The sequence below is a fragment of the Tenrec ecaudatus genome, chromosome 15, assembly GCF_050624435.1.
Source record: "Tenrec ecaudatus isolate mTenEca1 chromosome 15, mTenEca1.hap1, whole genome shotgun sequence".
Lineage (NCBI taxonomy): Eukaryota > Metazoa > Chordata > Mammalia > Afrosoricida > Tenrecidae > Tenrec > Tenrec ecaudatus.
In genome coordinates, this window is record NC_134544.1 from 114,588,440 (window position 1) to 114,601,005 (window position 12,566).

The 12,566-nt window shown below is 41.0% G+C and overlaps 1 protein-coding gene across 1 annotated transcript in view; it reads left to right on the plus strand.

Annotated features, from left to right (window-relative positions):
- The window catches only part of CPB2 (carboxypeptidase B2), a 49,465-nt gene that overhangs the window by 15,186 nt on the left and 21,713 nt on the right, over positions 1-12,566 (plus strand). The window contains exons 6-7 of the mRNA XM_075532841.1: positions 1,295-1,399; positions 6,668-6,778. Coding sequence (XP_075388956.1) covers positions 1,295-1,399; positions 6,668-6,778 — 216 coding nt within the window. The remainder of the gene's footprint in view (positions 1-1,294; positions 1,400-6,667; positions 6,779-12,566) is intronic.

The following is a 12,566-nucleotide window of genomic DNA, read 5'->3' on the forward strand; positions in this document are numbered from 1 at the left end:
AAGATATGTGTCAGTATGCTTCCATAAAGATTTCAACTCTATGTTCTACTCTGTCCTAGAGGGTGGTTATGACTCAACATTGACTAGGTGGCAATATGAATTAATTCAAGAGTCAGAACCTCAATTCTAGGATCAACTGTGTTCCTGTTGCTGGGACATTCGATAAGTCACTTAACTTTTCTGGGCTTCAGGGTCTATGTTTATGAGAGAACTTCTCTAGTAATTTCTCAAATTTTACTGTCCTTTACACCACCATCAGCTCAGATATGGGGACCTTCACAACAGAGGGCTCGGACACTAGCTTCTGCTCCAGCCACCGTCCAGTTTCAGTCGCAAAACCTTATGAGAATGAATCTGATGAACCTCCCTTGAATCAAGTATTTCCTCTTGGGATAAATTGCCCTTTGTAAGGATCAGTGCATGCAGCCCGTAGGGGATTATTAGGAGCCAAGTTGTTGGTAGGAGCCATCATGGGAAGTCTGGCTCATCGTTGGCACCACATGCAACAAAGCAAAACGCTCCTGGGTCCTGAGCCATGCTCACTAATGGTTATATTTGAGCCCATTGCTGTAGTCCATGTGTCCGTCTGTCTTGTTGAGGGTCCACCTCTTTGTCGTCGACCCTTTACCAAGCATGCTGCTCTCCTCCACAGACTGGTCCCTGCTGATAGCATGTCCAAAGTATGTGGGACAAAGTCTGACCATGCTCACGTCTAAGGAGCAATCTCTGGCTTCAGATGTGTGGTTAGTTTGTGTGACGTTAGATGGGTACTTTGTGCGGGAATTGAGGAGTAGAAGGTTCCATGAGGAAAATGGTGAAGAAGTGCAGGTGTTTCTTTGGTACCGCTGCCTTCTCTTTGCCAAGACTCTTTTTGTTCTGGCTGAGGGTCCACATCCCAGGGAAGGCACTCCCTGAGATACAGCTACTTATCTCTAATGTGAAGGTACGGCAAGGATCCCGTTGCTGGTGTCTACTTCTCAATTTAAACTCACAGTTCCCACTAGACTAGTGCATTGTGGGGGCCGGGAAAAGTGCAAGGTGGGGAGCTCGACATAAAGAATCCCTGTAGGAAAATTTAGTCCCCCATTATAGGAGTTATGAGACTTTACCTGATATCCCTTCACCTCACCAGCTTCTTGATTTTACTTGAGAATTCTCAAAGGAATGAAGAGAAAAATCTGTATTTTATACTTGTTGAAACAGCTAAATGTATTTATATTTTATTTAAGCACAATATCAATGGAATATATTATTTTGAGACACTTTGTTTGTTTGCTTCATTTTCTTTGAACAGGTTTCCAAAAAAGAACAAACAGCTAAAAATGCCATATGGATTGACTGTGGAATCCACGCCAGAGAATGGATTTCTCCTGCCTTCTGTTTGTGGTTCATAGGCTATGTAAGTGTCCATGTTCCTTTAAGTATGTGGCTCAAGACCACCTATGTCTGAATTAATGGAATTGTTCATTTTAATGCATTATCTCCAAGACCGGTCATAGATTTCTTGGCTCAAAAAATTCCAAAAGTGAGACTTTGGTGAGGTGTCATTATGCAAATTAAATTAGAAAACTGATCTTAATCATTTAAGTCACCCTGAAGATTGCTGAAGGAGGCCTGGTTGTACAAAGCGTTAAGCATTCAGCGAACAACTAAAAGACTGTGATTCAAACTCACCCAGTGGTACCGCAGAGAAAACAACATGGTGATCTAAAGATAACAGCCAAGAAAACCCAATGGGGGCAGGTCTCCTTTGTCATATGGGACGGGCTCACTATGAGTCAAAAATGACTCAACAATGTGCCGCCACCCGAAGACTGTTGGTCTTTTCCTTCCGAGATTTTTAGCTGAGCTGAACACTGGAGACTATTTTGAAATTAATAGGTTGGCTGTAATAGATGTACTAAAATAGAAGGAAAAAGTGAAACAATTGTCTAAGTTGGCTTCCAATGAATTCTTATTCCTTTTTTGGCTTGAACTATCCAGATACCTTTTGCCATTTTCTGACTCTGGCCATTAACCATAAAGCAGAGCAGAGCAAAGTTTCCCATGGGTATGATTGAAGATCTTGTCCGTGAAGAAAGGCTTGCCATTGAAGGAAACCACATATAAGGCAAAGCGTACATCATAAAAGTGAAAAATACATAATGACGATGAACCTCTATAATAAAGGAGCAATGTGCCGCAGGTCCTATAAAGTAGGCATATACATCCTCTATCCTGATTTATATACAGAAACATTGCTTTTGTATAAATAACCCAAAACATCTGGCCCTTTCATAATGGCTACTGTGTGTGTACTCACAGATTCACAGTAACAACCGAGAGATAAGTCAGGAAATTAAAGCTTTGCCACCTAAGTAGATCCACCTTAACAAATGAGCTATTTCAAAAGTCAAAAAAGAAATATACATTTCAAAAGTAAAAGGTAGAAATATGTCCGCATTCCTTTCTTCACCTTAACATCTGCTCCCTTTCCCACCAATGGGGTGGTAGCTTCCCCAAATCTGCAGAAAAGTTCCCGACCAATGATGATACTCTCGTGACCACACGTGGGTGATTCCAACTGACCAGGCCCATAGAAGAGTCCAGTCATTTTGACGGTCTGGAAATTTACTAAAGTCAAGTCGTTTTATTCTTGTTAACAGCAATAGTAGGAGAAGGGGGAAGAAAAAAAAGAAAGAAAATTACTTTTTATTCTATCAGGAAACTGAAAAAGGCCAGGAAGAAAACCTGATTCATGTTTGTTTTGGTCAAGTGGTCCTTAATCACAACCCTTTCCAACACAATACCCCTTCCCTATTAAGTGACCCATCCTTTGCTCTAGTATAGAAACTAGGGATGTGGGAGGAGTATCTAACACCTAACTTCGCATGGGAAAAGGAGAATCCGATTCCACATCAGTTTCGCCCAAGACCATTTCCTGCAAAGCTGAGGTCAGACCTATCTCACCCTCCAACCTACTTACCAACTAAACACCCATAGCGCCTCCCACTCACTCAGTACTTTTCCACTGGGCTCGCTCATTCATTGCGATGGCCACACAGAGCCCAGACCTAGTATTTGAACGTAATTTCCTTTTGTTTCCACTGCTGGTGTAACAGTTACGCGCTGGGCTGCTAATCAAGAGTGATGAGTCTTAATAGTAATAATGATAATAATAGTTGTCATTTATCGGCAGATAATATTTTGCCAAAGGTTGCAACTTCAACATGTCTTTGGAGGGTCACAGTTCAATCCACCCTCGTCACAATCCCTTCTTTAAAAAGTGACTATGAGAGATGTTAGAGCTAAGTGCTGTACTCTCTGGCACAGAGCCAAATGCCAGACACAGGATTCCCTTTCCCAGGGGGGCAGGAGCCCTAGTGAAGCAGTGGCTAAAGCACTTAGCTGCTAATCCAGAAGTCAGTGTGTCAGCCGCACCAGCCACTCCATGGGGAAAAGATATGGCAGGTGTCTTCCATAAAGACTGCACAGCAGGTCAAGCTTATACGTAATCGGGTAGCTATGGGTCAGAATACGCACAACAGCCTTCCTTCAGTTGCACTTAAAAATCAAAGAACTCACAGGAACCTAAGGTGATGTGGCCAGTGAAAACTGAGTAAGGGGTCAGAGAAGCATCCAATGTAAAAAGATCTGAATAGTTTGGCTAGCCGTTCATAAGTGCCAGGCCGTTTCCATAGTTCATCTGCTAGGTTTCATTTCTATGATTTGTAGGTGGGCAAAGAGGGACTTAGAAGGTTAAATCACTTGCTCAAGGGAGTATATAGTGGCTGAGCTGGCATGTCAGCTCCAGCTGACTGACTCCAAATTAATAGAAACTCGCATACATTCTTCTTAGCAGTATTATGCTGTGTAGTGTGTATGCTTGCTGTGAGTCAGCAAATCCAGCTCCCTTGACTATGTGCCTGGAGGCACCCCACTCCATAAATCAGCCTGCTACCCCAAAGCACTCAGCTGTACTTGTTTGGTGCACTAAGAAGTCCGCTGCTCTGGTTCATGGCCTGGCTCTCGGCGCTGCTGCCATTCCTCCGATAAGTCTTTTGTGTCCCGGCTTTCTGTTCTGGATCAAGTAGGTTCAATGTGCAGGGATCTTGGGGTCCAAAAGACAATCTACTCTTGACTTTTCTCTCTTGCTGGTAGTAAGCTCCCCGCCCCCCTCCTGCTTCTGAGATGGCTCATTTTATACCCAGAAGCTTGGTAAAATGGACCAAGCTCCCATTAGTATTCCATACTTTTAAAATTATGATTAATCTTATTAAAAATTACTCACAACTGAGTCATATAATCCTATCTGTAGCTTCACCACCTTCAAGTTATGCAGACCCATCAGGAAATCATCACTTGCTGGGCGTTACAAAGACAATGGCTGGAAGAGCCGTGTTACAGAGTGCACTGCACCCTTCAACTTACTGTATCTTTGTAAGATTACACTACGTATTGCACAAATATTGACAAATTGGTTATAAGGCTTTTGACTCTGGAGATACAATGAGGAACAAGAGGCAGCTCAGGATCTTAGAGTCTCATGTTTTCCTCCCACAACGCCCTAGCCTACATAACCGAGACGTTTTTTAGTTTTCTGAAGGAGCTCCATTGTTGGTTGGACCATTGTGATCCATTGAGTTTTCATTGACTGGTATTTCACAAGTGAATCAGGTTTTATTTTCTTCGGGAAATTAAAATCCAGTTAAAGTCTCTGTGCCTCTCACTCCTTTTCCCTCAGGCCAGGAACACATTTAGATCCCTGCTCTTTCCAAAATGGAGCTCTGATGGTGTAGTGGTTAAATATGTAGACACTGAAACAAAGGTTGAGGAGCAATCTTTTTCTATCACAAATGCCAAGTTATTACCAAAAAATGTATCCCACCTACATTTCTAAATTTGTTGCTCACTACCTAAGAGATTGCTTTCCTCAGTCTATAATGTGGCTTCCGTTTCATTAAGCTGCTGTTCTCTCTCTCCCCTGTGCTAAGAAACAAACAACACTCCAAACTCACTGCCATCTAATAAATTCTGACCCTTTAGGTAGAGCTCCCCCTGTGGTTTCCCAAGACGGTAACTCTTTACAGCCTCATCTTTACCCCCAAGAGCGGCTAGTGGTTTTGCACTGTTAACCTTGTAGTTAGCAGCACAATGGATAACCCACTCTATTGCCAGGGCTCCCTCTGACCTATGATAAACCGAAAGAGCAACATCAATGCTGTCAAGGGTATGCTGTCAAATCATGGTGACCCAATAGGACAGGGTCGAGTTGCTCCTGTAAGTTTCTGAAACGGTACTTCTTCCTGGAAGTGTCTTTCTCCTATGACCTAGATTTTTTTAATAACTTGTAATTTTTCTTATTCTTTCCTCATGTTTTTAAGTGGTTATCCATTGACAAGGAGTTTTAAAATGACTCTTGATTATATTAGTGAAAAATATGAATATAATGTTTTAAATATTTAAAGGTAAAGTCACAAAATTTAAGCTGCAGTACAGGTAGGTATCAAAAGCCTTCTTTTGCTTTTGTTAATAATGAAAACATTTCTTCACAAAATCTTTTGAATAAAAGTTGGGACAAGGGGGCTACTGAACGGTTTGATTAGTGGTTTGGCCTATTGCGTGCAAAATTAATGATTTGAATAATTTCCCCTTAATTTACAATAAAAGTTGTTTGTTTAATATTAATGATGTCACAAATGAAGGTTTTAGAGAAAATTTGGCCCTGGGAGAAATGACTTGGCCGACTGAAATGCGTCTCTGTGGTCCTCTCATCTCTGGGCTTAGTTATTCTGAGTGAACTTCTCAGTTGTCAGAATGAGATGTCCCTGGTATCGTCTTTGAATGTGTTGGATATGAGTCCCACAGCATAGAAGAACAGGTATCAGATCATGCCTACCAGGAAACACAGAACTAACAAAAACCAAAAAACCTGAACTTACACCTGCCGAGTCCATTCTGACTCATAGCTAGTACCTACAGAAAAGCTCCCGGAGATTTGGAAGCCAAATGACCTGATGCTTCATTTTTAGCAAGACTTTAGCTCCACAAGTTCTAGGGGAAATTTAGAAAATAGTATCTATCAGGGCTGTCTGGAGAAAGAAAACCTGTGTGTGAGTCTATAAGATCAACCTTTACTCTAAACCAAAAATGAAAAGCTAAAGGGACAGGAAACTAGAGCTACCAATGGAACAACCAGAACATGATTAAGCAGAATGTGGACACATTGTGGGACATTTTAGCTAATGTCATTGATCAATTTGTATGTAAATTATCAGACAAGAACTTTACTTGATATATAAACTTGCACTGAAAACACAATAAAATACCACTTTAAAAATAGCATCTAATCATATCTGGGCATAAGACAAGAGTCATCTAATCTCTAATCAACAGGGATTATTGAAAATGGAGCTGAACTATATCTGGATTTTTGTTTCCTTAAACATTCTAATATAGTGGGCTTTACTATCTTTAGTGGATGGCTTTCATAAAGCATTATTTTTCAAAGGAAATTTTAGAAAATGTGTGATTCTCTTCTCTTTATATATTAAATAGGGAGTCTGTGCATCCCATGGCCAAAGCACTTGCCAATATTTAGTAGCAGAGTGTCCTACATTCAATGCTTTTGAAAAATTAGTGCTCTTTCTGAATATTCAATCTGAAAATCTACATGTTTAATTTGTAGGTAACTCAGTTTTATAGGAGAGAAACACTCTATACTAATCTTCTGAGACACGTGGATTTCTATGTCATGCCAGTGATTAATGTGGATGGTTATGATTACACCTGGAAAAAGGTAGGTGAAGATTTTTTTTAAAGCCCCCTTGGACTGAATTATTCATAGAATCCTGGGTCCAATTATTTAATTACAAAAATGTTAACTTTTATTTTTATTATAGAAAATTTCAATATCTAGGAAACTGGGAATAATTGTAAAACAAATGATATTCTCATCATGCAGCTTGATTATGATCAATTCCTGACCCAGCTTTGGTCTATATCCCCACCCACTCTACCCTGCAGTATGACTACAAAGCAGATCCTCTATCTCACATCAGTTCATCAATAAATATTTCAGTATGCATCTCTAAAGGGAAAACCACACCCACTGCCTTCAGGTGGATTCCGACTCATCACAACCCTGTAGGACAGACTAACATTGCCCCATGGGGCTTCCAAAGCTGTTGCTCCTTATGCAAGTCAACTGTGACAGCTTCCTCCCGAAGAGCAGCTGCTGGGGTGTGACGCACCCATCTTTGGGTTTGCATTCTAGTGCCTTACCCACTGCACCACCAGGGCCCCTCCTAAACAATCCAAAAATATGCCCACTGTCTTCAAGTTGGTTCCAACCCATAGCAAGCCTATGACCAAGCAGAACTGCGCCATAGAGCTCACAAGGCTGTAAATGTAGAAGCAGACTCCCATATCTTCCTCCTGCAGCAGCTGGGGGTCAAACAATGGACCTTTCAATTCATAACCAAGCACCTAACCACGTGTGCCACCATGGGTTCTTCTAAAGAAAAGAGTTCTTAAAAAAAAAAAGTCACGGATCATTGTACCTTGTTATACAAAAAAAGAAAAACCACAACACACCTGTACTGATTTGCTGCTGCTGTTTTTATTTGAGGGTGCAATAAAGTATAGTTGCACTGTGGTCTTTTTTTTTTTTTTTTAAGAGCTCTTTTCTTTTAGAGGAAACCCTGCTGGTACCTGCCATTGTCCTGCAGGAAAACGCTGTGGCGTCTCCTTCTATAAAGATTTGTTGCTCTGGAAATTCCTTGGAGCAAATCTACCCTGTCATATAGGGTTGCTATGAGTTGGACTCAATTCAAAGACAGTGAGGTTTTGTTTTATTTTTGTATGTTTTACAGCAGCAGTTCTCAACCTGTGGGTCGCGACCTCTATGGGGGTGTGTGTCGAATAACCCTTTCATAGGGCCGCCCGATTCATAACAGTAGCAAAATTATAGTTATGAAGTAGCATCGAATATAATTTTATGGTTGGGGTCGCCACATGAGGAACTGTATAAAGGGTTGCGGCATTAGGCAGGTTGAGAACCACTGTTCTAGAGGAAGCCCTGAAGGCTCAGTGGTTAATATGATCAAGTACAGGCAGGCTCCTGTGGATGCTGTATTGGGCTGCTGACTGCAAGGTTAGCAGTTCAAAGCCACCAGCCCCTCCGCGGGTGCAAGCTGGGTTTTGCTGACTGTACTGCCTTGTCGTAATTTAATATATCCCTCCAGCCTTTGTATTCTAAAAATTGTTATATGGATTCTAGATGCTTATCAGAGCCAGGTTTGATTTTTTGGGAAAAACTACTTCACTGTGATAATATCCTCTTTCCTATCAGAAGGAATGTAGTCTCTCTTGGGGGAAGTTCAGCTGCCATTGATGCACAATGTCAGGATCTCCTAAATATTATTAGAAATAATTTGAATAGCATTTTGAATCATGAATTACAAGAGTTGGAACAGCATTCTCACTGAACTTACATCTTAGTTGAATTGCATTCTGATTGATACATACATTTAAATCTTTATACTGTCTAACTTACTTAGTCCTGAACACACATATGAAGTAGCATGGTGAAGCTCATTTATGTTGAAAATCATTATTTCTAGCCGATCGGGACAAGGAGTCATGTAAAATTATTCACTAAATAGGAAGTACCCAAAGCAAACCAAACTCACTGGCATCAAATTGATGCCAGCCGAAGCAGCCCTACAGGACGGCACAGTAGAACAGCCTCTGGGGGGGGGCGGGAGGAGAGTTCCAAGACTGCACATCTTTATGAGAACAGAAAGCCTCGTCTTTCTCCCTCAGTCGCTGGTGGGTTTAAGCTGCTGCTGCTGGCTTAGCCACCCTATCAGCAATCCACTGTGCCTCCAGGGCTCTCCAATATGCAACACGGTCTTTTATAATTTAGTATGGGACACATAAAAGCATAATGTACATATTTTGAAAAACTCACTTAAGTAGCTTTGCACAGCAGGGAATGATTGGGGTGATCATACATTAAAGGACACAGGGATTATTTAATGGAGTAGGTAATTTGTCCAGAACAGAGGGAAATGGTGAAAGAAGTTGGTGAAAAATATTAGCTAGGTTTCACAATATGAACAGTATAATCAATGACACTGAATTATACATGTAGAAGTTGTTGAATTGTAGAATATGTTGTATCTATTTTTGAAAATTAAAAAAATATATGAATAACAATGCGTACAAGGAAGAAGAAAATATTCAAAAATTGATTGTAGTGATGATTGCACAAGTCTTTGTGATATGATTGTGCTATTGAATTGTATGCTATATGGAAGAAGTACCAATAAAATTGTTTTTAAATTATCTAGGTGACAGTGATATGGTGACTAAGACCTTGTATGTGGGAGGAAATGAGAACTACTTTGCACCAAATCTCGCACATAGATGGTGCTCAATAAATGGTCATATTTATATGTGGATACTCCCACTGAGGAGCAGAGTTTTTAATTCTGACAAGTCCAAATTGCTGGAGCCATGAAGTTTGAAAATAAATGGCCCCCCAAACTTTCACTCCAAGATCCTATTGCTACCTTAAACTCTGAAGAGAAAAGCTTGGCTTCCTGAAAGTCATCGTTAAGTCACACAATAATCTAACTTACTTAGTAAAAAGCATGTCAAGAACTTAGATTTGCAGAGACACACTAAAAATCTTGTATGACAAAATATATTTACTGTGAGTAGGTAGTCTTCTGGTCACAATACATCAGGAAGAGGCTTTCAAGAAGAGCAAAAATAGGTTCTACACTAAGTCACTATTACATTCACGTCTTAAGGAAGCACAGAATGAATTACAGAGCCAGTCACCAAGGTCACCCTACAACAACCTTGATCCAGTCTAATGTATTCCTCTCTCCTCTAAAAATTGCTATTTGGACTCTAGAAACAGGGGCAATTCATCCTCTGGAAGCTGGCTGTGCACAAGCCAAACATCTCCATGAAGCAGCTTGCTCAGATATTGCTTGACCTGGAGGAGATGCTAGGGAAGGTGTTTTTCAAGGTCCCAAAGACCGATTGAGGGCAATCTGTGTAGGTGAGCCCAGAAATCTGCATCCCAAGCGAATCCAAAAGATTTTATTAGATGTCTACCTTGGGCATTCAGCACTATTCAGGAATTATCCTTGTTCGGTTAGTTTCAACAATAGAAACTTCCAAGACCAGACTAGAATATATTTAAAGGTGAGTCAGAAATTACCTGAATTGTTCTTAAAGAAAATGTTGCATGCTCACAAATTAATATATAAACACTATTCTGACCATAGAAATATATGTTTGGTAAAGTAGAGGGGGGAGAAAAACCATTGCTGGCAAGTCAATTCCAGCTCTTAGCAGCCTATAGGATAGAGTAGAACTGCCCTGTTGGTTTGTGAGAGCGTAAGTCTTCACAAGAGTGGAAACTACTATCTTTCTTCCTCAGGCAGTGCCTGGTGGGTTAGCAGCCCAACACAACCCATTGTGCCACCAAGACTCCTTATGGTAAAGTAGGGCAGCAAAGCAAAGGAAGACCCTGGCTGGATTGGCACAGTGGTTTTAACAAAGGGCACAAACATAGCAGCAACTGTGAGGATGGCCCAGGACCAGGAGTGTTGGGTTCTTTTGCACACAGGGTGGTTGTGAGTTGGAACCAACCTGAAGGCACCTGACAGCAGCATTCTGACGCTGTTTCTGAGACCGTGTATGATTGCTAGTATTAAATGTATGATTGGGTATTCAAACGGAAAGATTTTTCTTTTGGGGGACCATTTGTGGCTTTTTAGTCAGAAATATTGCTCTAATTTTCCAAAGGTATATTAAATAAATTTAAATCCATTTATATTATTGGCTTTTTTTCCCCTTTCATTTTATTTTAACCATAGTGGAACATACCACTTCACCTGAATCCATGGAATTCAGGCACCCTTCACATTTTCCCAACCTCCAACTATATTTTGCATGTGATTCTACCAACTGATTCCTGGAATTTGAGAACCTGTCTTTCTCAGGGAACCTGTTACTAAGAAGCTGTAGGTGATGCTGGGTTGTCTCATCATCCCAACCCCCAATTTAAAGCACCCATGCAACGGTTTACATTATCAAGCCTCCCAGGTCACACCACGAATGCAAACTGAGAATTTGCCTGAAGTTTAAAAATCAGAGTCAATGAACACCATTAAAGGAACAGTCTGGGTAGAGGTATCTTCACATCTCACGTGAGATTGAATTAAAAGCATGTTTTGAAACCTGGAGCTAATAGTTTTAATCAGAGCTGACATAAATGAAGATGGTGCCACCTTTCCTGGAAAGAGCTCCAAAGGAAACTCGTCCATGATCACTTTAAATGAAGCAAAACTAAACGAGAAGCTGTCTAACTTGTGACCTAATTAGTTATCTAGTGCTGCCTTGAACAGAAAGGCCCTAAGTGGGGGCTTTCAGAAATAAACACTCATTCTCTCACAATTTAGGGGGCTAGAGGCTGCAATCGGGGTGCTATTTCCAAGGGAAGGCTTTCTTCCTTTGGTAGGTCTCGGGGAAGGTCTATGTCTCCTCAGCTGTATTCCTTGGCTCCTTGGTGACGCGTTCATTTAGTATGCCATATTCCCCATCTCTACTCGCTTGTCTCTTGCATCTTCTTCTGCTCCTTTTATATCTCTAAAGAGACAGATTCAAAACACTTTAATACCATCTCATTAACGTAGCAAACTCATTAGGGTTATCATTCCAGGTTTATCTATTAAAAAACCATTGTTGTTGAGTTGATTTCGACTCATGATGGCCTTATCGGGCAAAGAATAACTGCCCTGTAGGGTTTCCAAGACTGTAGATTTTTTTTACAATGAAAGTAAAATTATTTATTCAAAGGATAATGTTTCAAAATTAACACAAAAAGGAATTGCTACTCCAGATTTTTATTCCAACAACCCACGCTATCCCAGGACCATCTGCTCCTTTCCTGAGTACCTCTTTTGTTTTAAATCATTTTATTAGGGGCTCATACAACTCTTATCAAACCCATATATACATCAACTGTGTCCAGCACATTCGTACATATGTTTCCATCATCATTCTCAAAACACCTGCTCTCCACCTGAGCCCTTGGCATCAGCTCCTTTTTCCCCCTCCCGCCCTGCTCCCTCCTCTCCCCTCTCCCCTGAACCCTTGATAATTTATAAATTATTATTTTGTCATATCTCACACCATCCAATGCCGTCCGTGCCCCGGGAGGGAGGTTATATGTAGACCTTGTAATCTGTTGCCCCCTCTCTATTTTTATGGAAGCAGACTGTCTTCTCATTCTCCCACAGAATAGATGGCGAGTTCAAACCACCAAGTTTGGGGTTTGCAGATAATCTCTTACGCATGATACCTCCAGGGGTCCTTCTGCTTCACGTATTTAAAAAACAAAAACAAAAACACTAAACAACTACAAGAAACCCCACTGCCATCGAGTTGATTTTGACACGGAGCAACAGTATAGGATAGGGGGCTCGTAGAGTCCCCAAGGCCATCCTCTTTCAGGAAGCACACTGCCACAGCTTTTGCCTTGGGAGAGATTGGTGGATTCA